Source organism: Malus domestica, chromosome 07 (assembly GCF_042453785.1).
Source record: "Malus domestica chromosome 07, GDT2T_hap1".
Classification (NCBI taxonomy): Eukaryota; Viridiplantae; Streptophyta; class Magnoliopsida; order Rosales; family Rosaceae; genus Malus; species Malus domestica.
The window spans coordinates 440806-466006 of NC_091667.1; the positions used below are offsets into that span (position 1 = coordinate 440806).

Genomic DNA, 25201 nt, shown 5'->3' on the forward strand with positions numbered 1-25201 from the left:
GGGCAATTTTGTATTGATTTGCAGGGGGCTTCCTTGATGCACAGCTTCCCCTATTTATAGCACTGGACCTTGAGTCCGTGTTAAAATCCTACTCGGACTAGGTTTCCCTCTCCGGATCAACATCACCTCGACCAGTCCTATCTTCACTAGGACTACGAATCTAGTCTTTAACTGAGCCGGATTCGCTTTCTGGATTACTGATCCCGTCAAGACTCCTTATTGTACTAGGACTCGACTTGCGTTCTGATTTAACCGACCTAGGCTTGGAAGCCCATGAGCTGAACGATCCATGGTCCTTTCGCCGCACGGCCTCCCGGGCCGAGAATGATCCTACGCTCGGCCCAAACTATTATTTTGGGCCCAAACACATTCTTTAGTGGATTTTTATCGCAAATGATAAAAAATCATTGTCTTAATTATAAGAGAGAATTTTTCATGGCAGAAAAAATTTCGGATGGTAGCAATGGGAATGTAGCCGATGATTTTTACAATCACTATAAGGTTTGCTCCATCACTCGTATTATATATGTATGTATGCATGTTTGACTGTTAGTTATCCATCACTCGAATATATTATATATGTTTGACTGTTAGTTATACTTTAGGGTAAATTACATATTAGCTTCTCAGGTTTGATGTCTATTACAACTTCATACAACATCTTTAAAATATGTCAATTTCATGCCTCAACTACTATTTTATTTTAAAATAATACATCCGTTACATTTTTCATCTATTGATATGTTAAGCGTTGACATGACTGTCAAATATGTGCCACTTGGCAATTTTTTTTTATTTTAAAGCATTAATCTTCTTTAAAAAAACCAAAAATTAAAAAAACTTAGCAGAACCCACATTCCCCAGCCCTTTCTCCTCTTCACCCCCACCCCCTTTCTCCCTTCTCTCATCTGCAACCCCACCCACAACATTCCAACATATTCAAATCATGAAATTGAACAAAAATTTTCTCAATTCATACACAGAAATCCAAGGCATTAGACCCACAACATTAAAAATTGGTTTTCACATAATTCCCTCAGAGCCAAAAAATCGCCAGGAACAACGACCACCATACCTTTAAGCTCTGGAGGGAGGTGGCTCTGCGGCGACCACGACGGCTGCTTGTCACGGTGAGGGGGGACAGCTTCCTGCATTTCGCAGAGGGGGGGGGGGGAAAGGGGGAACGGCTTCCTGCGTTTCGCGGCGGGGGTGGGGGGAGGGGGAGGGGGGGAGGGTTTGGCTCAGGTGGGTCGCCGGAGGACGAGGGGGGTGAGGAATGAGGTTTTTGTGAGGTGGGTGGGGTGGGGGAAAAGGGTTATGGGTTATGGGTTGTGGGGTTTCTGGGTTTGGGGGTTGCCGGGAGGAGTAGCTTTTGTTGATGTTGTTGTTGTTTTATTTTATTTTATTTTTTAAAAATTTAGAAGTTTCAGGTTTTAAAAAAAAATAAAAAATTATTTTTTTTGTCACATGACACACATTTAGCAATCACGTCAGCGTTTAACGGATTAATGGATGAAAAATGTAACGGAGATATGATTTTGAAATAAAATAGTACGTAGAGTATGAAAGTGAAATGTTTTAAAGATGTTGTATGTGGTTGTAATAGACTTCAAACTTGAGGAACTACTATAATTTGCCCTATACTTTACCTACTTGAAAAAGAAATTAATTATGTTTGGATTAATTGAATGCTATATCGTCACACGCAGGAGGACATAAAATTGATAAAAAAGATCGGCTTGGACTCCTTCAGATTTTCTTTCTCATGGTCAAGAATACTACCTAGTAAGATTATAGATGCATCTATGAATTTCCATTATACTGCTCAAAATTTGACTAAATTATTAACTACATTGAAAAAGGTATGAAACTATGCATATTAATTACAGTGAAACAGAGAAAAAGGTTAAGATTTAGAAAGGAATGAAAGCTTGTATTGATGTTTATGAGCTGAACAGGCTATAGAAAATGAGAAGGAGAGCTTACAATTTATACTCACAAAACAGTGAACAACAAAGTTCTCAAGCCTACAAAATAAACTAACTGTATAACCTTCTAACATACTCTTCTAATAACTTTCATCAGCTAAACCAATCTCCGTCTTTCAATCAAAATCCATTCTCCACCATATATCTGTTACTATAAAAGAGTATTGGTCATTCTTTTGAAAATAGAAAGTGCTAGTCAACATCACAGCCAGTTCCCAATTGTTCTACAATATATATATATATATATATATATATATATATATATATATTTCTAAGGGTCGTAATTGAATAATGAATGTAAGTAAACTAGGTTCAAGGTTCGATTAACTTAACAACTTTAGTTATTTTTTTGTCACAGATGGTACAATTAAAGGTGGAGTGAACCAAGAAGGAGTCAACTTCTACAACAATCTGATAGATGAGCTCTTATCCAATGGTATATATCCACTATTCTTCTTCAAAATTAATGCCTCCCTTTTATTTGTTCATTAATTCAGTGCGATAAATCAGTCCTCCCAAGATCTTTGGCTTATCCCTGCTCTCCCATGTAAACAGGAATTGTGCCTTTTGTGACCCTTTTCCATTGGGATACACCACAAGCACTTGAAGATGAGTACGGTGGATTTTTAAGCCCTAAGATTGTGTAAGTATATTGAACTGAAGGATACAAATAATTAACCAAGTTTTTATCTACCCTGATGATAAAGTTGTATATGAGAATATGGATCATTTGATCATTAACAGGAATGATTTTCAAGATTATGCCAATTTTTGTTTCAAAACATTTGGGGATCGTGTTAAGCATTGGGTGACATTGAACGAGCCTGTTACATATTGTGTTGATGGATACAGTGGCGGTACTTATGCACCCGGTCGATGTTCAAACTATGTCGGAAATTGCACTGCTGGTAACTCTGCCACTGAGCCTTACATTGTTGGTCATCATCTACTACTTGCTCATGCACACGCTGTGAAGATATACAGGCACAAGTATCAGGTTGGCTCCTATCATGTTTTCATTTGTTTTAAAATAGTGCATGGCTACATTATTTCACGGCTATTTCATATGAAATATTCCAGAGTTTTTATTTAAAATGGGTCCGTCTATGGTACCTTAATAAAGTATTCGGTACCATTTAATTTGAACATTCAACTATAATGCAATAATGTCCAAATATAATGTACTATCTTAAGTTCTTAACAGTGTAATCTAACATTCACACCATAAAGTGCAACCTTAGTATGGTAATACCAACGTCATTTGGTGTAATTAAATATAATGTGAAGATAATTATGTAACTTAACTTGGAGTGTACATTTGAAGTAACCTAACGTACAGCGTAAAGGGAAACCTTGGTATAATTAATAATACCAACGTCTTTTTGTTTAATTAAATATAATGTTAAGATAAATTATGTAATCTTGGAATGTAAATTTGAACGATCATGGTGTGTCCGTACTTTAATTGTAGGTTGACATCATGTTGTAAATCATGTGTAAGTTCATAACATTAATCTCTAGTAATAATATATGTCTATACTGTAATAGTACATCATTGGTATATAATAATAAACTTTAATTTCATAATTCAACCACGTTGAAGTACAAAAATCTACACTGACCAGTGGCGTAGCCAGAATTTTTAAATAATAGGGTCATAATATCGATAAAAAAGCTTCATTGGGCATTTCATTGAGCACCTAGTAGACACCTATCAATTCTTGTCAATATATGCCGAAAGTTTATGCTAACATATGTCGACAACTACAATTACTTGTAGAGGCTTGTCGAGGATGGATGCAGGACACTGTGTAGTAATGTTGAAGACTGTCAAGCTTTTTCAACTAAAGTATTTCATACAAGAAGAGATAAAAGGATATATGATAGAAGAAAATAGAAGAAGTAGGAAAATGATGTTGTAATTTAGTTTGTCTTAACTATTTATAGAGGTCAACTACAATATACAAACAAATATATATGAGTTTTTAAATATTGAGATCAAAAATAACTAATGATCCCATGATAGCTCTGCCATTGACTTAAACTTTATCATAATTATTTAGTCTTAAAATGTAAGTGTGAGCTATCATAGTGTATCTTAAATGGTACTGAACGAAAAGTGAATTTTTAGAGAAAAGAAAAAGAAAAGGGTCTGTGGCCCATCTCGTTTGATAGATAGGTGGTGTTTGTTCATTTCGTCCTCGCGTCTCTCATCCGCATCTCTTTGTTTTTCTCATAGGTCACCATATTCACTCTTGGATATTTCTCATTTTTGTGTCTCCAACATAAACTTGGGAATGATCTTATCTACAGAAAAACACTTGGCTCCTTAATTATACTTCCCAAAAAATATTTTTTTTTCACTTATAAGTGAGAGGTTTTAAGTTCAATTCTTGCTAAAAGCGAATTTGAACCACATTATTACTACTAGCTGATTATGAGAATTAACCTACTCCTTCATCCTTTAATATAGATAATATCGTTTGCTAAAAAAAATAAAAAAAGTAAGACACTTTAAAGTTGCTTTAAACTTGAGTTATATATATGCAGGCCTCTCAGAAAGGACAAATTGGGATTACGGTTGTGACATTCTGGTATGTAGCAAAATCTGAAACAGCTGCAAGTAAGAGGGCGGCCTCTAAGTCTCTTGATTGTATTTTCGGCTGGTGAGCAATTAACCAAATTTCTAAATCTCCAATCAAAATTAATTTTATTAGTTAGGTAGCTAGCATCGTTGCATTTGAATTATTAAAAAAATAAAAAGAATTTTTACGTAGGTTTACGCATCCTGTTACATTCGGTGAGTATCCCAAAACTATGAGGTCTGCGGTGGGAAATCGGTTGCCTAAATTCAGCGAAGCAGAATCAAAGCTTCTTAAAGGATCCTTGGATTTCCTTGGTGTCAATTATTACACGAGTTGTTATGCAGATGCTTCCTCACTCTCCACTGTTACAACTGTTAACCAAAGTTTCTATGGAGACTTGAATACTGCTCTCTCTAGTAAGTAGTGCTTAAGCTATATGCATGCTCAACTCATATATATTAATATTAATCCATCCTCATTTACTTTATACAAAATTTGACATATATATATATATATATATATATGTATATGTATATATAACTCAAATGTGTGCGTTTCTTCTGCTAATTTGCTCTTCTGCCATGCGCATGCAGCGGAGAAAAATGGGGTTCCTTTGGGCACACTGGTACTCTCTCTCTCTCTCTCTCTCTCTCTCTCTCTCTCTCTCTCTCACACACACACACACACATTTCAGCCTGCTTTGATTTTTGCAGACTGCTTTGAGCTGGCTGTACATCTACCCAAGGGGAATTCGAGAGCTTATGCTGCATATAAAGGAAAATTACAACAACCCGGAGATTTACATTAGCGAAAATGGTATTGTATACAAATGAATTATTTCGCATAATTGATGCTATATATATTATATGAATTTGAAATGTTAAACTTTGATGTTTTGTAGGTGTTGGCGAGGCAAATAATAGCTCCATGCCTATCAAGACTGCCCTCAAGGATAGTACCAGGATTAGATACCATTATCAACATCTTCAATATCTTTCGAAAGCCATCAAGTCAGTACAAAGGATTTACGGATATGGTGTCAACTACATTTAACTAATCAAAAAGCAAAACACACATGTAATATATACATTGCAAATCAATTCAAATTTTGATACGGCGTTGAAGTTTAATTCAATACGTGTGCAGGGAGGGCGTTAAGGTGAAGGGATACTTTGCATGGGCACTTCTGGATGTGTATGAATGGGACTCAGGCTACACTGTTCGATTTGGGTTCACATATATTGACTACAAAAATAATATGAAAAGGTACCTCAAGCACTCTGCATATTGGTTTAAGATGTTCCTCCTCAAATGATTGATGGTGCAAGAGTGTGGAATAAGGTTATAAGAGTATTTCAATAACTCAAACTCCCTCCATCTACGTGACAGAATATTATGTTTTTTCTTTCTTGCATCAATAAGGTCTGGTAGCATATAGCATCGAGACCCATCAGAAACTGTATCACTTGTTCTTGAGTAGTGTACTATTTAAGAAACTGATTGCTACTCCTGTTTATATTCAACTTTTTTCTTCTTGGTTAGGAAAACATCGGCGTTACGAGAATATTTATTGATATGTTTAATAGTTGATCACACGTTGAATATCAAATATTCGTCAACTATTACCTCGTGAAAACCAGCCCTTTAGATCAGCCCAAACTTCAACTAGTGTATAGCAATACAACAAGCTCCTGATTCAAGGAATTCAATAACCAAGAGGCAACTATATCGTTGTGTTGCCTTTATAGCAAATCATATACGAAGGAACCACCCATACTTGCGCTAAAATTGGTCAATCGTGCAGGATCTTTTGACCTGTCCAGGCTCCTTGTTTACTCGATCGAAACTCAACCAGTCTATAAAGGTCGACAAGCATTTGATGATAAAGCTGCTTCTTTGTTAGGTCTAGTACAGGTTGATTTCTAGTTAGTAGTGACGTTTGGGATTCCCCCCTACTATTACCAAAAATGGAAACCGATCGATTCAATTGGCCATATTGCTAGTCTAAGTTGCCTACAAATAAGGCCCAGCTAGGCTAACATATCAAAATCTCCTTTTTTTCCCCTCTATCTCGTAGAAAATACTACATCTATCTAAAAGGCACTTACATTATTTAATAATTTTTTATACAATGATATATCTACACTAAGGGGTGGAGAAATATTAGTATCAAACTTGCCACCATTAGATTCTTACACAAAACCTCTCATTTACAAGTAAAGAAAAATATTATTCGATCGTAAGATTAAGGTCATCTCTAACCATGGAGGGCTAATAAAAGCTCTAGGCACAATTTTAGCCCTCAAAAATATAATTAAAGCCCAAAACCTAGGGGAAAAAAGTTCAGGGTGAATAGCATTGTTGTCCTCCAAATTCTAGAGCAAAAGTTGAAGGGTGACAACCCTACCGACCTTCAAAACTCTAGAGTCGTGACAACAAGATGGGGTTTCACTCATTTAGCTTATTCATTCGTAATTTAGGCAAACTATTGATCCTTCATTAAGTTTTGAATTTGTAACTTTTTATGCTTAAGTAAATTTTTACGTTCTCATGCACTATAATTATCTTTAGGAGATCAAAGTCCCTTCCATGATGAAGGAGAAGGGATGAATTTTCGTGGTGTATGGGTTTAGAAGTTAGTTAGAACCAAAGGTAGTACATCAAATAATTAAAAGTTGCTACATCTTTGAGGGACAAAAATTTATCATGCAACAAAAAAAGTGTCCAAGAGCCAAACAAAATGGGATGAGAAATTATAGCCACTAGAAGCGAACATGAAATAAATGAACATGGAGGGGGGGACAACACTCACATGTAAGAAACATGGGTCGATCGATCAGCCTTTTGGCATTTGCCTTGTTTCCTCTAGCTACTCAATTCAAAGCAATCTCTGTTTGCTTTGGTTTGGTTCCTCGTTAGCACTCATTTACATCTGTATCTTATCCTCTTTAATTTGTCAAATCATTCTTCAAACACTTTGATTTTATGTTTTTTTTTCTTCTTTTATGTAATTACATATATAAGCATGAATTAAATCCTGAACTTATACTAAATCTAACTTACCTTATCCATCTCTCGTGATCATTTAGGCTAACTTCAAGGTTTGGCACACACTTTCGTATTGATAATTTGATACAAACAAGAACACTGTCCCCCACTTCCCCTGCCTTGTCTGCTAAATTTACACTTCAAATAGTGTAATATATATTTGATGAGCAATGAAAGATTAGGATGGGGGATAGCATGGTTAGTTCACAAGCTTTGCACATGTATGAAAAAGTGCCAAACTATTATTTTGAAATAACTTGGTGCCACATTTCACTGCAAGTTATGTGTCTGTCAAAACATATGAGAATTGATAACCACACATTCTTTTTCTCCTCGTATACAAATGGGGCTACCAAAATTATAATTTTTTTTCCTTCTGTTTTTCTAATTAAAAGCCCGAAGGCTATCTATTATTCAAGAGGAGGCAAAAAATCACAAATTTTCTTTTCGAGAGGTTGGGGGAAAAAAGCCGGGAAAGGAGGCGAGTTGGTTTGCCATTTAATAGTGGTGCATATGAGGAATTTGTGGACCCAATAATCAATACTATTGTTCCACATTTGAGATGTCTAAGAGAAGCCCAACTTAAAGAAATTGAGGTTTCACCATAAAATTTATTGCCAATATGAATAATAGCATGCCGCCTTATAAGCACATGAAAAGTCACTTGCCTTGATCACCTAGTGTTGAACTTGAACCTGTGGATGTCTGAGGGACAATGTTACACTGGTGTAAAATTTATGGCCGGGTGGGATCCCAATAACGGTGGGGTGGGGGAAGGGCGACCTACGACTAATGCTTGATTTGCAACTGCCATTTAAGTCAACATTATGATACCTTCGTCTCCAAGAAAGAATTTGTCATATTTGTTCAGCGATGAAATCGTATGTAAAGATTACAGTTGAATTTGTAGCGTTAATGGGTACAGGTTTTTACCTGTTTTTTTCCCATGGCAAGGTGGGGCAGCTCCACTTACCAATTTCCTTAACTACTTCTAAGAAATGTAATTTTCAAGAACTAATAATAATAATAATAATTATTATTATTATGCACATCTTCTCTACTCTTATTTTCCTTTTATTTAAAAGCCTGGTTGTTCAACTTCTCATTCGTATATGAGCTTAACCACTCAACAACCCCCATATTTGGTTAATATAATAAAATTAATTTTGTTTTAATAATTAATTAGGTGAGTACTACTCCATCAGAAAGATAATGACGATTGGATTGCTAAACATTTGAAGAGTCATTGGAAGACATTCACATGTATATTTTTCAAATTTCTGAGATTACTTTGGTTTCAATGTGCATCTGCCATTGTGGATATCAGTTAGTTGCTTAAGTTATATTATTGTTGAACCAACAAGTAGTAGTGTGTTAAATCTTTGGCAAGATGCAGAAGGAAAGCCAGAGACACAAATTAATTAGCACACGGAGACAACCAGCTATTAGGAAGCGATGACTTTTGCACCTACTCTGAGTCTCTCAGTCTCTCACTTTGGAGACGATAATTCATATAAATTAGTTAAGCTAGGTAGGGTTGGTTGTACAGATAGTACTTTTAGTTATAACCACCCAAATGATATCTTAATTATTTATAGAAACTAAAATGGTTAGGACATATAATTAGAGTTGTTAAGCAATGACAATTACAACTTGATTCTTATATTATTTATGATATAGGTCAAATAACCAGCAACATATGGTAGAACAAAAAGAAGAAAAATTAATGATCGTATATATAGGAGAAAAGAAATAAAAATAGTGATACAAAAATATGTTTTTGATAGATATAATATTCTTTGTTCTTTTTTTCATACAATGATATTGAAGGTGGGAGATTTGGAATGATATTGTAGCGGACGATTTGGAACAAGCCACACAATATGACATCGTAATTAAATATCGAATTTGTCATCAATAAAAGAAATACTACTAAATCCTAATGCATAATTTTTTATTCCTTTGAATGGAATTATATGACGACTATTCTCTACGTCCAATCAATAAGAAGAGACCAGAATGTGTCCAGATTAATTAAGCAGAATCAGTCTCTTTAGTATAAGATATTATTTATGCTAAAGATTACAATATTGAACATGCTTGCATATCTCACAATATACAATAAACTTAAATAATGCTATGATCCTTACATTTAAACTACCATATATTATTTTAATTCAGACATGTATTTGTCACCATCTTGCATCTTTAATTGTTTATAGTGAAGCATACATTTGGAGTTTGCACATATAGAAAAGTCTTTCTGTTTTTATCTTTGTCGAGACGGAGATGGAATACTCTAATCAAAGTGAAAACTACTTGTTTTATATCGGTGTGTGTATGCCTATTAAACGACCACGTCGAAATCTTATTAATAAATTCTGGCAAGTCTCACGAAATTGAGATAATCCTAACATAATATATTGGGTTAATTGTCAATTTGGTCATTGAATTATCACCTAAGTGAAAATTAAATCCAAAACTTTTTTTTTTCCAAAAACACTCAGTCATTGAATTAAAAAAATCTGTTAGTTACATCCTTAATCAGTCATTGAATTAAAAAAATCTGTTAGTTACATCCTTAGTATTATATTCGAAGCTACTATATTCAATTTTCCATCAATTTAAGTCACGTTACATGCATGTGATACATATTAGGGGATAGATTGATATATTTTCATAAAGAAAATAGTGTATGGAGTTAACTTTGAAGGGTAAATTAGACATTAGATTTGCAACCTATATGAAATGTTAACGGTTTATAGGCAAGAAAATGACGGTATTACACCCTAAAGTGTATAAAGTGACTTAGGTTGACGAAAAATTGGATAAAATAGCTTTGAATATAATAGTAGGGATGAAATTAGTAATTTTTAATGATTAGGGACTTATTTTCACTAAGGTGATAGTTCAATGACTAAATCGGCACTTCACCTTTATATATATACATTGAGTTTCAGGTCATTTAAATTCACAATTTATTTTTGTCACACATATCTTTTTTATAACTTAATAATTTTATAAAATGATAAGGGAATTGGCCTCATTTGGCATGCGAGAGCTAGAGATTATGTCAAATTGACTAAGAAAAATTATGAAAATAAAAGGTGGGTCAGAAACTATGGATCGATGCTCATGTTTTACCAACCACAACCATGAATGAAATAAAGAGTGTTTTTAGACAAAAAATAAAATAAAATAAAAACAAAGAGTGTGTTGCGAAAAAAGTAAGAAAAAGAAAAAAAGAAATGTATTTGGTATGCCGCAACAAAGAGCTCTAAAAATTAAAATTCTCCACTTCACATTAAAGTAGAACAATAAAACACATGCAAATGCATCATATATAATTAAGTGCTTCGCAAGTGGAGGTTTGTTAGTGTCCTGATGAATCTATAGCATTTTTCATCTATCCACTACATCTCAGATTTACCTCCTGCAGGCTGCAGCTTACATGCATGATGAAATAGTAGTTGGTTGGCTTGACGTGTATGACTGAAGAATATATGACTCAACTACCTAGACCACAGGCACCAATGGGACGGCTGACAAGTTATTCTGTAGCAGCTAGCTGGTCATGAATCATGACACGATTCATCACTACAATATATATGCAAGGGCAAAGGCGAATCCTAAGAGCATTTCCTCTTCATACCTTGCATTTTAATGTTGTATTATTGTAAAAGAATGTCAATTCAATCATATGCTTCCACGTATTTACATTTATTCTATATCACAACGAGATAATTCTTCGATAATAAAGCTATGTCGCTACCTTAGTATTTCACAAGGTATTAATACAAAATTATTATACATCGAACATAAGACCTATATTTAAGTGAAAACAACTTCTTCTAGTTGAAAATTATTCATAAATTAAAAATTTTGAATGCATCATTCAATATTGAAACAATACAAACTTAAGCGAGGTCCACTAAAGTCTATTGGCATATTTGGTATATGCAATCATACTTGGTGAGAAATGTGTCACAAATGATGAGATATGAGATATCTGCTTTGTGGTCCAATATTCTAGTGGATGTAGTATTGAGTTTCTACTCATGCACCATGATTTCAAACTCTTCCCTCTCCTTAATTATTGTAATAGTTTTGAACTCTCCCCCTCCCCTTAAAATATAAAAATAAATAAATAAAAATTGGCATATGAGATATATGGCGTTTCAGTTGGCATTAGTGCATTGGCGTTTCAGTTGACATTAATTAGTGCATTGGATTTGCACTTGTATAAGAAGTTACAGTGTTCTTATAAATTATGGCTTATGAGATAACTTGAGCATGATTGTAACCTTATGGCCAATGGATTTGCACTTGTATAAATTTATAATGATGAACTCACATACTCGCACTTCGAAACACACTCTCGCACGTAAAGTGCATATATGATGTATTGTAAAAAACTTAATATGTAAGTAATGTTCAAAACTCTCCATCATTCAAATTAATGTAATAGTTTCGAAATCTTTTTTGTTCTTTTTAATTGTTATTGGCATGTGCGCCATTTTTTCCTTCACCAGAATTTTCTACATTCAAGTATAAGAAAAAGAAAGTGGATCACATTAGATAAATAAACCTCGAGTGCAACTAGGACCTAGACAATCAAACATGAACACAAGAAGAGTTGTCAAAGGTTGTGACCTGTTCTAGATATTGGTGTTTTTAGGCGAGTGTGCTAAACTAGTAATAACATCAACTATAAAGTTTGTCTTCTCTATGAATATGACTCCCTGAAATATGTGGACAAAAGAAAAAAAATGACCTAACGAATATCTTCAATAATAGCCTTCAATAATGCATCTATTTTGAATGGTATGAACAAGAAGCTTTGAATCTTCAATCTATCGAAAGAGATTATATTGAATAGAGACTTTATGTGAGTTAGAAGAGTATATGATAAGAGTGTGGTGACTGGCGTGAATGTGGACAAAACAAAAAAAAAGGACCTAACGAATATCTTCAATAATGCATCTATTTTGAATGGTATGAATAAGAAGCTTTGAATCTTCAATCTCTCGAAAGAGATTATATCGAGTAGAGACTTTATGTGAGTTTGAAGAGTATATAATAAGAGTGTGGTGAGTGGAATGAATGTGGAGAGAAGCCATCATTGGAAATTTGGAACCTTGAAAGGAAGATAGTGACACTCTGGTATGAGAAAAAGACATGCGAATAAGATGTTTAAGGCGATTGGCCACACAGATGTCCAACACGAGAGAGGCACAGCTGGAGCCTCCAAGGAGGGTATGTAGGTTTTTCAGTTTTGACCAAAGGTCGAGAATAGCGTGAGTCGTCATTTAGTGCTACAGTCCGAGTGGGCCCCACTCCATAATTCCTAATCCTCTAACTTGTCCATGTCATGGCTTGAGATTTCAGTTTGGTACTTTTCCACTTTGGTTGTTTAATCACCAATCACCCACTCATAATTAACTGATCATTTCTGTGAATTGATCAATAAGATAATAAGGTTAATTACTTTATGAACAAGAAAACATGATTGTATTGTACGTTTGATTTGAAGAGCTTTTCACTTTTATTTTTTGGGTTTGGGGGTTTGAGGGAAGACAATATGAGCTCGTTTGGATATGCTTTTAAAATGGTTGAAAGCGATTTTAGAGAAAATATTTTTGGGTTCCAAAAGCACTTTGAGTGCTTTTCTTAGATTTACTAGCATTTTTACTAAGGATTGATTTCAAAAATATTTTCACCAAAAACGCTTTCAGTCGTTTTAAAAGCACGTCTAAACGAGCCTTATATTTGGATGTATCTTGATTAATCACCTTGAATGGACTTGTCCCTTTCAAAATCCCCCACTCATTCATTTTACAATTATCATGGATTACCCAATTATGATGAATGAGTGTGTGTTGAGTAGTGGTTAAGAATGTACATGCAATTATAGATCCTTGTTGTCATTACAAGTAAGGTAAATCGACATCACTCATCCATGTACCACTCACAAAAGTTCTTTAACCATAAAGAGAATATCGAACTTAAAATGTTTAACACATGGCTTAATGTTTTTAACCAATTGAATCATAAGTCTTTATGGCCATTTTTTTAAGAAACAAATTGTATTACTTTAAACATAAAGATAGTGGTATTTCTCTTTACAATGAAAAATCTTATTGATGACGATTTAAAATCAATTTATTCTCTCACCGTTAAATATAAATATGTCATATTAACTTTATTATATTAACAAGGGAGGGAGAGGAGATTTTCACTTTGAACCTCTTCAAACATTAACAAGAGGAATGTTTTATCAAGAACTGATTTATATATGAAATAATGTCCTTTCTTCACACAAATTTATACGAGGCAATATTGTATATATCTTTCTTGATCTCTCTAGCCATTCTATGTGGACTAGCTAATAGTTTGATTCTTAATAATTGGTTGTAACTACTAAATTTGCACCACTAAAATAATCGTCTTTAAGGGGATTAGCCTTAGTCAATCTGGTCCCCTACAGGAATCGAACTCACAATAAAAATTACTTGCAAAGAACTTAATCACAAAGAAAAGAAGAGAGAAAAAAGAGAGGGTAAATTACACTTTACCATATCAGGTTTGAAGTTTATTACAATCTCATACAACATCTTAAAACATTTCACTTTCATACCTTACATACTATTTATTTCAATATAATACATCCGTTACATTTTTCATCCATTGACCCGTTAAGAGTTGACGTGGTGGCCACATTTGTGCCACGTGGCTGCCAAATGTGTGCCACGTGACAAATTTTTTTTTTTTATTCATTTAAAATATTATAATAATTTACCCTTAAAAAAAAAACCAAATTGAAACCCCCACCCCTGCAAACAAACCCAGAAACCTTCCTCCATCTCCCTCTCCTCCCATCACCACCGCAGCCCTTCCCCATCACCATCGCAGCCCCCAGACCACTCATCCCTCTTCACCTTCTCGACCCACATTCTCCCTCCTCAACTCTCTTCATCTCCCATTCCCTGGCCAAAACCTACCGCCGAAGACGACGCCGAACCGGAACCCAAATCCTTCTGTCTGAACTATTTATAGAGCCTCGTTTCCAACTCCTTCCCTTCCCTCAACTCCCTTCCCCCGCCGCCACTCAACCCCTCGCCTGCCTCTAATTTGCTATCTCTCTCTCTCTCTCTCTCTCTCTCTTGTTATTTTACATTTACTTCCAATTTTTTCTTTCTTTTTTGTGATTCTTTCTTATTTGGTTTATGGGTTGGTGAGTTTGTTTCAGATTTGATGTGAAGGTTATGTGACCGGATTTGGGAATCCCGATTAGGCCCGAACAAGTGGTGAAGAGAGTGGGTCCTGGGGAGAGAGAAGGGAGGGTGGTCGGAGTGGGCCCCGGTAGCAACGAGTAGGTGGATGAGGAGTGTGAGGAAGAGAGGGTTGGACATGGTGGCGATGAAGAGCATCAGAGGTGGAGGGGTTTGGGCTCGGTGAAGGTGAGGGGGGGTCGGGATAGGTGGGAGAAGATGGGTAATCTGGGTTTGTTTGGTTTTTTATTTTATTTTATTTTAAAATTTAAATAGGGTAAATTATTATAATATTGTAAATGAATAAAAAATTATTTTTTTGCCACGTGGCACAAATGTGGCCGCCATGTCATATCTTAACGGATCGATGGATGGAAAATATAATGGATGTATTATATTGAAATAAAATAGTACGTGAGGTATGAAAGTGAAATGTTTTGAAGATGTTGTTTGTACCATACTTGATCAATCCCGAAACTACTAACAACCGGTCAACGTTATACTGTCAAGGACCCATAAGAGTTTCCCTCCAACTAGGAGGTCAATCACAGCGCGACACGTGTCAACATCAGAAGCCAATCACAACACGACATGTGTCTATGTCAAAACAAAGCTAGAAACTTTCTTCTATAAAAGGAGATCATTTTCCCATAATATTTCCTAATGTCATTTGTACTAGATCATTCACTAGTACTCACTAAAGGAGAGCTTGAACCTATGTACTTGTGTAAACCCTTCACAATTAATGAGAACTCCTTTACTCCGTGGACATAGCCAATTTTGGTGAACCACGTACATCTTGTGTTTGCTTCCATGTCTCTATCCATTTACATACTTATCCACACTAGTGACCGGAGCAATCTAGGAAAGGTCACAAACTTAACACTTTCTGTTGTACCAAAGTCCCCACTGATTTTGTGCATCAACATTTGGCACCGTCTGTAGGAAACTAGGGGTGGGCACGGTTTGGTTTGGTGCGGTTTTGAGTGAAACTGAAACCAAAATTGAAATTTTTTACGGTTTGGTTCGGTGCGGTTTTGAAGCCAAAATGAAATGAAACCAAACCGTTCGGTTCGGTTCGGTGCGGTTTCAAACAGTTTTGGTTTGGTTTTTAAGAAAAAATGTACAATTTGCAATTTAACATATTAATAAACATTTCCCAATAGCAATAAGAAAAAGACATTTGTTATGTAAACAATTAGCATGTTGCATGCAGTTGTGATGTTAAAATATGGTTTGTGCAACAAAAGGGTGTCCCGTACAAGGTATAACATAAAACAAGTTAAATAACTTTGAATTCATTAAATGTGAGCGAAACTTTCATACTAGAATATGTGATATCATGCTTCAAATGAGTGGACTTCATTAGATCATTGTTCGACTCTTGATAACATGATTAGTCCACCCTTGTACATGTATGTGTGTGTGTGTGTATGATGGTATAAAATAACAAAGGTCCTTCAAGTTAATGATCGAAAAAAGTGATGAATGATGATATTCTAGTGTGGTTGAGTCCATATTAAGTGTATAGATTCTAACAAGCAACCAATTAAAACATGAAATCTAATATGGACATTTAATTAAATGTTTATTAATATTTATGGTACGGTTTTCAAAAGCCAAAACCGAAACCAAACCATTTTCTATATTGCGGTTCTATTTCAAAACCGAAATCGTTTCAAAACAGCAAAACCAAATCGTTCAATGCGGTTCATATCATCTCTTCTCATTTTTCTTCTCTTTATCCTTCTTGTTGCCTGCAAGATAGGGAGAATGAGGACAATCAGCCGGAACTCAAAATGAAACTTCTGATATGGGATTTTTTTATTTTTTTTGTCAAAGTCTGATATGGGATTGATTGCTTGGAACTCTGATTGCTTACCTTGTCTATCACCTCTTTCGACATATCTCCTAGCTCGGCGACTTGGGGAACTCCTATTACATGGTTTGTATCGCGCTTGATCAAGCCTGAAACTACAAGTAAGCTTCAAGTGAAATTGATACATTACCTTGTGCATCTCCACCGGTTAAAGATACCACCCATGGATGGAGGAAAAGTATTTCCAGAGAAGATGCGACATCTACCTATGAGACAAATAAGGCAAGTGAAAACGATACCACACTTCGGTACTTAGAAGTTTCGTGATTACTCAGCGGCTTAGATCTTGCAAGTCCCCAACCGAGGAGCTTCCCTCACTCGGGAACTTAAGGGAGCACTGTTCGTACCATACTTGATCAATCCCGAAACTACCGAGCACCGATCAACGTTATACCGTCAAGGACCCATAAGAGTTTCCCTCCAACCAGAAGGCCAATCATAGCGCGACATGTGTTGACATCAGAAGTCAATCATAGCGCGACACATGTTAACATCAGAAGCTAATCACAACACGACACTTGTCAATGTCAAAACAAAGCTAGAAACTCTCTTTTATAAAAGGAGATCATTCTCCCACAATATTTCCTAATGTCATTTGTACTAGATCATTCACTAGTACTCACTAAATGAGAGCTTGAACCTATTTACTTGTGTAAACCCTTCACATTAATGAGAACTCCTCTACTCCGTGGACGTAGCCAATCTGGGTGAACCACGTACATCTTGTGTTTGCTTCCCTGTCTTTATCCATTTACATACTTATCCACACTAGTGACCGGAGCAATCTAGCAAAGGTCACAAACTTAACACTTTTTGTTGTACCAAAGTCCCCACTGATTTTATGCATCAACATATGTTGTATGAGATTGTAATATACCTCAAACCTAAGGTGGTAAAGTGTAATTCCCCCCCCCTAAAAAAAAAGTAAAAAGACCATCTCCAATGCAAAGACTCAATTCTTAAACCTATTTTCTTATATTTGAGTCTCAAAAAAGTGGTGAGTGTGAAATTTTTTTTTTCTTCTTCCATGCAAGGACTTGTATTCTTAAACCTATGTTCTTATATTTTGAATTTTAAGATTTAAGTCTTTGCATTAGAGAAGAAAACATTGCATTTTTAGAACTTAAATTTTGAGAGTTTTGACTATGTGCATTGAAAATTATTGTGCTCAAAATTCATATCTTATTTTTTTTGGATGAATAATATCTTTCTCGTTGGCATAGGGTCCATCTTAAACTCAAATTTCATATTGAAAACCAAATTTAAATCTTATTTTCGAAAAAATAAATATAAATTTTCTCTCTTGTAAATTGGAAATGATTGGCTTCATATTTAGACTCAAATATAAGGTTTGAATTCATAAATCGATTATAGCTATTGGTGGGTTCGGTACGGTTACTGTACCAAAGCCCTAATACCAATTACCGTACCAAACTTTCAATTTGGCAAAATCTATTACCATTACCGTATCAAACTTTCAGTGTACCGAAGTTCGGTATTACCAAATAGTTCGGTTGGTAAGGAATGACAATGGTAATTGCCACTTTGTTTTGGGACAGTCTGTTTTTGTTTTTTTTAACCCAATTCAAGGGCATAACTTTTTTTGGGGTACCTTTATCTCATACATTGTAGCCTAAATTCATCTATTATTTTTCATTCACAATTCACACACACAATAATTCAAATGATGCATCAAGATTCATGATGAAAATTAAGTTTACATTCCAAATAGAAGTTACGAACCAAAACAAATAGAAGTTAACAATCCAAATAGAAGTTAAAGTTTCAAACGAAATGAAAATTGGAACTAAACTTCAAAAAGTAAAATTCATTGATCAATTCTTCAAGCTTGAAATATCGAAACTTTTGGAGGTGGCATTGAACTTGTTGAAGATTGAGCTTGTGTCAAACCTAGATTACAAACAAAGAAAACATATTAGTAGTAAGAAGAATTAAAGTTGAAAACCATTTAATAACAAATTTACTAAAATGTTTAAAGCATATCTTACTTGTTTTCACTTCTTCCATTTTCTTGTTAAATTGAAGCATATCTTCCGTTGGGTTCTTCTTGAAATTTACTTTATCCACCCTAAGCCCATCATTAGTACACACTAGTACCTCTATCATTTTAGGAGTCAAGGATGGCCTAAAAGGGTCCATAACCCTCCTCCATAGGCTAAATGCATTTTCACTAGCAACGATAGAAGTGGAGATTGCAAAGATATATTTGGTTATTTGTAAAAGAATTGGAAACTCTTTTGTGTTTGATTTCAAATTCAAGTCACAAACAACAATGCTAATATAAGTAGGTTTTATTTTCAAATTATTGGAATATTATAAATAAATATATATATATATATATATTATAAATATGTGTTCTATAATTATATATTATATTTTTGATACGATACATTAATACTGTGGTAATGGTATCTATTACCAAACCGTACCACAAAATTTTGATATGGTATAATATCGTACCATTACCGATTGACATAAAAAATTTGGTATAAAATCGATATGATACAATTGGTAATTCGATTGACATGTTAATTTGGCAAAAAAATCCATCCATAATTACAGCCAAAAGAAACATCCCATTATCCATTCTTTATTTGTCCCAAATCCAACTCTACATGTAACCTGGGATTAAGTAATTTTTTGGGCCCCAGAAAATGATCAAACCCCAACAACAGAAAAGTAAGAAAAAGGAAAATCCCATGTGGCAGGGGAATTGAGAAGTCACTATCTGCCACGTGGGAAAGTATGCCAGCATGGTAAAGCAGAGCAGTGCCAGTTGGGCAGCTTCGGGAGGGAGTTGGGTATGTCATAGGTCTATAGCTCCCTATTGGTCTGATTTGGGAGGGACATTAGGCATAGAGACCAATAATAATCCAGGCTGTTGGGAAGAGAGTCACATGGTGGTGCCCCCCCCCCTTCACCCTCTCTCTCTCTCTCTCTCTCTCTGCTGGCTGCACCTTTCATCTTGTTTATTTAGCCAGCGGGCTATACTTCAACACGACACGCATACTCCTCGAGATGTAAGTTGTCCCTCCCTTTTTAAAATAAATTTAAAACTGCACCTTAGTATTACAATTTATTAAAATTCTTCTATTTATAAGTAAAAAATTTTAAATTCGATTTTCGTTAAAAGTTAATTTGAACTATATTATTATAAAATTAAATTCACTCCTTCCCAAATAATTACAGTTGCTGAAAAAAAAAAACTAGGTAAATAAACTTGAAACTTAATTTTGTTGACCCATGCCAAAATGTTGCTCGGCTTATACCATTAATTAACCATGTGTTTCTTTTTTGGTCAATTAACCATGTGTTTAATATTGGACTCCTTGTATCCAAATAAAAATACAACCATTAAACACGTATAAAAGGATAATACTAGAAAAATCAAATTTGCATATTAAATGATATGTTACTAATAGAAAATAAGTATGTTAATTGATATTTAGTTAATAATTTAGTCATCAACAACCACATCATTAGGTTTACATTTTGGTCTCTCTAGCATTACCTTAAAATCTTTTACAAAATTCGTGTAATAATCATATCAGTTTTTATTTTTATAAATTAAAATTTATTTTGTAATTACATTTGAAAACTGGAAGTTTTTTTTTTAGTTTTCAAACTTTGTTTCAATTATTAGTTTTCATATTTGTGAAAACTTAAAAAAACTAAAATTAGTTTTCAATCAATTTTTAACTTTAAAAAAATTAAAATTAAAAACGAAACGGTTATTAACTATCTCATAATAAAACAATAGGATGTTTGTAGCTCAAATATATATATATATATATATATATATAACTATTTACTTTTGAATCTTGAAATTCTATGTTCGAATTCCTTGTGAATATAGTTGTTTTTACTTTCTAAATAGGTTGCTCAACAAATTGTGCTAAATAAAGTCATTTGTTAGGAAGATATCGTTGATATTGCTGATGCAGCTAGTAACGCAGATATGACATTGTGTGTGTATATAATCACCGGTATGTGTTTTTGCCCAAAAAAAAAGGTTTATAAGAAACCATGTATAATGTATTTAGAGATAGAGTCCTGTCAGAAAATTAAAAAAAAAATTAATTAAACAATGTTAGGGACAGGATTTAATAGTTCACATCCCACTTAGCCAATTGTATATAAATAAACCAGCTGAAGTCTCTCTGTGAAGCTGCGGGCTTACCTTTCCTACCCCTTGTTCTTTCATAAATATAAACGTTAACGCGTACGATTCTTCTCAGGCTTCCGCGTTCCCGCCGCCTGTTTCACACCATCTCTCTCTCTCTCTCTCTCTCTCTCTCTCTCTCTCTCCCTCCCTCTCCCTCCGAGTGGTCAATGCGAGTGAAGGAATCTCATAAATAAATAAACCCATAAAAAAATCTCAACTTTTTTCTTTTCTTTCTTGAAATAAGAAGAAGAGAGAGTTATTACAGTGTTTCTCAGCCTATCAATGGCGAGGTCGAAGAACAACAGCACCACCAAGAAGCTTTCTTACATTTCAGTCCCTTCTCAGATTATCAACTCTCTGTCTTCCTCTTCTCTGCAATCGCTCCTCGTTTCTCCCAAGAAATCTTCAAGGAGCAAAAGTAGCAGCTGCTTGAGCTGGCTCAGCAACTACAGGACCCCAAAGTTCTGGGTTTTCTTCCTCTTCCTCTTTGGAATTATTGGGATGCTGAAGCTGGGATTCAATTTCGACCGTTTAGTCCCGTACTCTCCATACCCATGTTCCACAACTCAGCTCCAGGACTTGGTCTCCAATAGGTACTTAAAATCACACATGGGTTTTGCTTCAAACGGTGAAAACAGCCACCAAGTCGAGGTTTTGAGCGAATCCCAGCCGTTGATTTCGAGTGGGGTTTTGCAATCAGAGGTGGGGGTTGAGCCAAACAGTGGGAAGGTCGGAGAGGAAGCTGATGGGAGTCAGTTTTGGAAGCAGCCGGATGGTTTGAGGTATCGGCCGTGCTTGGATTTGACGACGGAGTATAAAAGAGCTAGTGAAGGGATAGTGAAGGACAGGACTAAATACCTGATTGTTGTGGTTTCTGGTGGGATGAACCAGCAGAGGAATCAGATTGTCGATGCTGTTGTTATTGCCAGGATTCTTGGAGCTGCTCTGGTGGTTCCTATTTTTCAAGTTAATGTCATCTGGGGAGATGAAAGGTATACAATGTTGCAACTCAACTCACATTTTTCTCACTAAATTACTTGCCTTTTATTGGATTCAATGAGTTAGTGTTGTTGTGTATCATGATTCATAGAATTATGCTAAATTATTATATTTCCTTTTTAGAATGGTTTATTACCCGATTCCGCCCCCACGAATAGTTAGGATTTGTTGTTGTTGGTTTATGAATAGCTTATGTTGCAATATATTTGCTTAGGAGACTGAAATTGATTTTCTGTGTTTCGTTTGATGGGTGCAGTGAATTTTCTGATATATTTGATTTGAAGCACTTTAAGGAAGTTCTTGCTGACGATGTTCGGATAGTTTCTGCACTACCATCGACGCATATAATGACAAGGCCAGTGGAGGAGAAACGGACTCCTCTACATGCTTCGCCTAATTGGATTCGGTCGCATTATCACAAGAGGGTAAGAATCATTGCTGTCTTTGTGCTTGCATTGAAGCAACCCGGTTGTTTTTCCTAAATATTTGAATTAAGGAAATATGGAATAGAGGAAAAGATGCTTTAGCAGTTGTTTAGTTTGTTATTTGTGGGCCTAGTGACACCAAAAAAATTTTGTTTGGTTGTTTGTTTTTGCTGGTGCGTTCCTACGAAAAATGTCAGCTTTCTAACGGTTGTTCTCATATTTTAGTCTACAAGTGTTGCTACAATAGCATGGGAAGCCCTCAATAGCTATAACTGTTAGAAATATAGTCTAACCATGCCGTGGTAACACAATTGAAGAGCCGTCCAGTCCAACCTTTATGACTAAAATATTGTCCTTATTATGTAAACCTTGTGCAGACTGCAGATATACTTTATGTGCTGCCGAACATTTTAACTATATAAAACAAATGACGATTTCAGGGTTTTCTGATCATGCTTAATTCATTTTCCTTGTGTCTAATATCGTAACATGATTTTTTTAACCCTGTTTATCGGTTTTGTTATTTGTGGTTTTACAAACGAATTTCCTGTGGAATTTCAATTGGCACTATAAATTATGCTAATTCCTCCTTTTCTATGCAGATTAAAAGAGAAGGGGTTCTGCTTCTAAGAGGCTTGGATTCAAGGCTCTCTAAGGATCTTCCCTCTGATCTTCAAAAGCTTCGATTCAAGGTAATTCGCTAAATATGTTTATATTTTATTTTTGTATATGCTAGCTGACTTTGTTTCATTACAGAATTGGAACAAGGTCCTATAGACGGCTGACTGTAATCTCTTCCTTGTTTGACTTCAGGTTGCTTTTCATGCATTGAGGTTTGCTCCTCCAATTTTGGGAATTGGTAACAAGCTTGCAGAGAGGATGCGCAATAAGGGTCCTTACCTTGCGCTTCATTTAAGAATGGAGAAGGACGTATGGGTGAGGACCGGTTGTCTTCCTGGTTTGAGTCCTGAATATGATGAGATAGTTTACAATGAGAGGATACGGCGGCCAGAGCTCCTAACTGGAAGATCAAACATGACTTACCATGAAAGAAAACTTGCAGGTCTCTGCCCCTTGAATGCCGTGGAGGTGACCAGGTATGATAGTCACATTTAGGCATTTTAATTAAACCAAATAGATTTTTTTTTTTTTTTTTTTGTAGCAGAGAGTTTTCTGACAAACCAAATCTTGTGTTTTAGGTTGCTTAAAGCTCTTGGAGCTCCAAAAAGTGCAAGAATATATTGGGCTGGCGGGCAGCCTTTTGGTGGAAAAGAAGCCTTACTACCGTTAATTGAAGAATTTCCCCATTTTTACAATAAGGAAGATCTTGCTTTGCCTGGTGAACTAGAACCTTTTGCAAACAGAGCTTCTGTCATGGCTGCCATTGATTATATAGTTTCCGAGAATAGTGATGTCTTCATGCCTTCTCATGGGGGAAATATGGGCCATGTTATGCAGGTATAGTTATTCGTTTTTGTTTTAGTAAATGTATATACTATATGCTAGATAAAACAATTAACAAATATGATCAAAATACATCAAGTTAACCAGTAATGCTTAGATAAATGCACAAAATGCTCAAAATAAATCTAGTGAAACAAATGAAATGCTTGGATAAATGCACAACTGATCTCACATTGTCAACTGATCTGAAATATGAGCGATGTGTCATTGAGGCCTTTCCAATTTGGAGCAATAAAAAGAAATATGTGTTGAGAAAATATGCATGGAAGACGAACAATATGAAATTATCATACTAATAGTTCTTTTACATAGTTTGCTTATCTAAATTGATGGAGACTTCACTTACACCAAGTTTTGTATTCTCTTTCAGGGACATCGTGCCTATGCTGGCCACAAGAAGTATATAACCCCAGACAAGAGGCATATGCTTCCGTACTTTCTGAACTCTTCTCTCCCTGAAGCAGAGTTCAATAGGATCATAAAGGAATTGCACAGAGATTCCTTAGGACAGCCAGACCTCAGGAGTAGTAGAGTTGGAAAAGATGTCACAAAGTACCCCGTTCCGGAGTGCATGTGCAATGATACTAATACTCATTCGTACATGTGAGTCACTGCTGAAGATTTCGAGCACAATGCTAACTCTGCAATGGACCACCTAATCGAAAAATTTGAATTTCTCAGCAAATCCCTTGAATTTGAGCCTTCTGAAAAGTGGTTTGTTCTCCAGTGCAATGATGGTTCTTTGGATGGACGGTGATTTTAAGAGCAACCGCAGCATCACACTCATTTTGTGAGTTTGCTCACATTGTTTCTTCTACACTCCTTCCTTGGTGTACAAATTCAAGTGAGGCAAGACAAATGTCTGCTTATAAGACAACATCGTATAAGGTTCTGTGGAGAGAAACTCTGAAGCTTCACTGTCACCTGGATTCACTTCCGGACTTTCATGAGCAACTCAGCAGAAGGCGAAGGTCCCCTAATTCTTTAATTCTTTGTAGGAAGAATTCTTTTAGGATAGATTTTCCACATTTTGGTTCATTCATTTATTGTACCACGTCGATGTATAATATAGACATACGTGTATATAAGCATACTTCAAGTAATAAGCTATATATCTGTTTCACAAGCTCACATCATGTTGCTGTTGACATATTTTCCGGCTCTGCATACGGAAGTTGCAGCAGCGTCAGTTAGCGCTGAAATTTGTAACTTTCATGTAATGATCTCTGTACTTTGAAACAAAGAAACAAGTTACACTCTGGACCTTAACCTTTCCCATTAGTGATCTGATATTACTTGTTCCAATCCGCAAATTATCTGATGTTACTAGTTCGAGTTGGGTGGAATCATGGAACA

The 25201-nt window shown here is 35.3% G+C and overlaps 2 protein-coding genes across 5 annotated transcripts in view; both read left to right on the forward strand.

The window, feature by feature from the left end:
* LOC103420476 (vicianin hydrolase-like) overlaps nt 1-25201 on the forward strand; it is a 48987-nt gene that overhangs the window by 1357 nt on the left and 22429 nt on the right. The window contains exons 3-13 of one of the 4 annotated variants that reach the window (XR_011582959.1): nt 443-501; nt 1710-1785; nt 2347-2424; nt 2544-2631; nt 2733-2985; nt 4539-4654; nt 4766-4989; nt 5167-5198; nt 5287-5389; nt 5475-5583; nt 5720-5962. Coding sequence is in view for 3 of the 4 variants with exons in the window: in XM_029104995.2 (XP_028960828.1) it covers nt 443-501; nt 1710-1785; nt 2347-2424; nt 2544-2631; nt 2733-2985; nt 4539-4654; nt 4766-4989; nt 5167-5198; nt 5287-5389; nt 5475-5583; nt 5720-5888 (1307 nt within the window). In the remaining variant the exon portion in view is untranslated. Of the gene's footprint in view, nt 1-442; nt 502-1709; nt 1786-2346; nt 2425-2543; nt 2632-2732; nt 2986-4538; nt 4655-4765; nt 4990-5166; nt 5199-5286; nt 5390-5474; nt 5584-5719; nt 6121-25201 lie in introns of those variants that run through there. The other 3 variants (XM_029104995.2, XM_070825091.1, XM_029104997.2) reach the window with 3 other exon arrangements.
* LOC103413468 (O-fucosyltransferase 20-like) lies at nt 20963-25114 on the forward strand. Its single transcript, XM_029104999.2, has 6 exons — nt 20963-21949; nt 22213-22381; nt 22984-23073; nt 23195-23478; nt 23581-23839; nt 24216-25114. Exons 1-6 carry the CDS (start codon nt 21240-21242, stop codon nt 24450-24452), a joined length of 1749 nt encoding a protein of 582 aa, XP_028960832.1. The 5' UTR covers nt 20963-21239; the 3' UTR covers nt 24453-25114.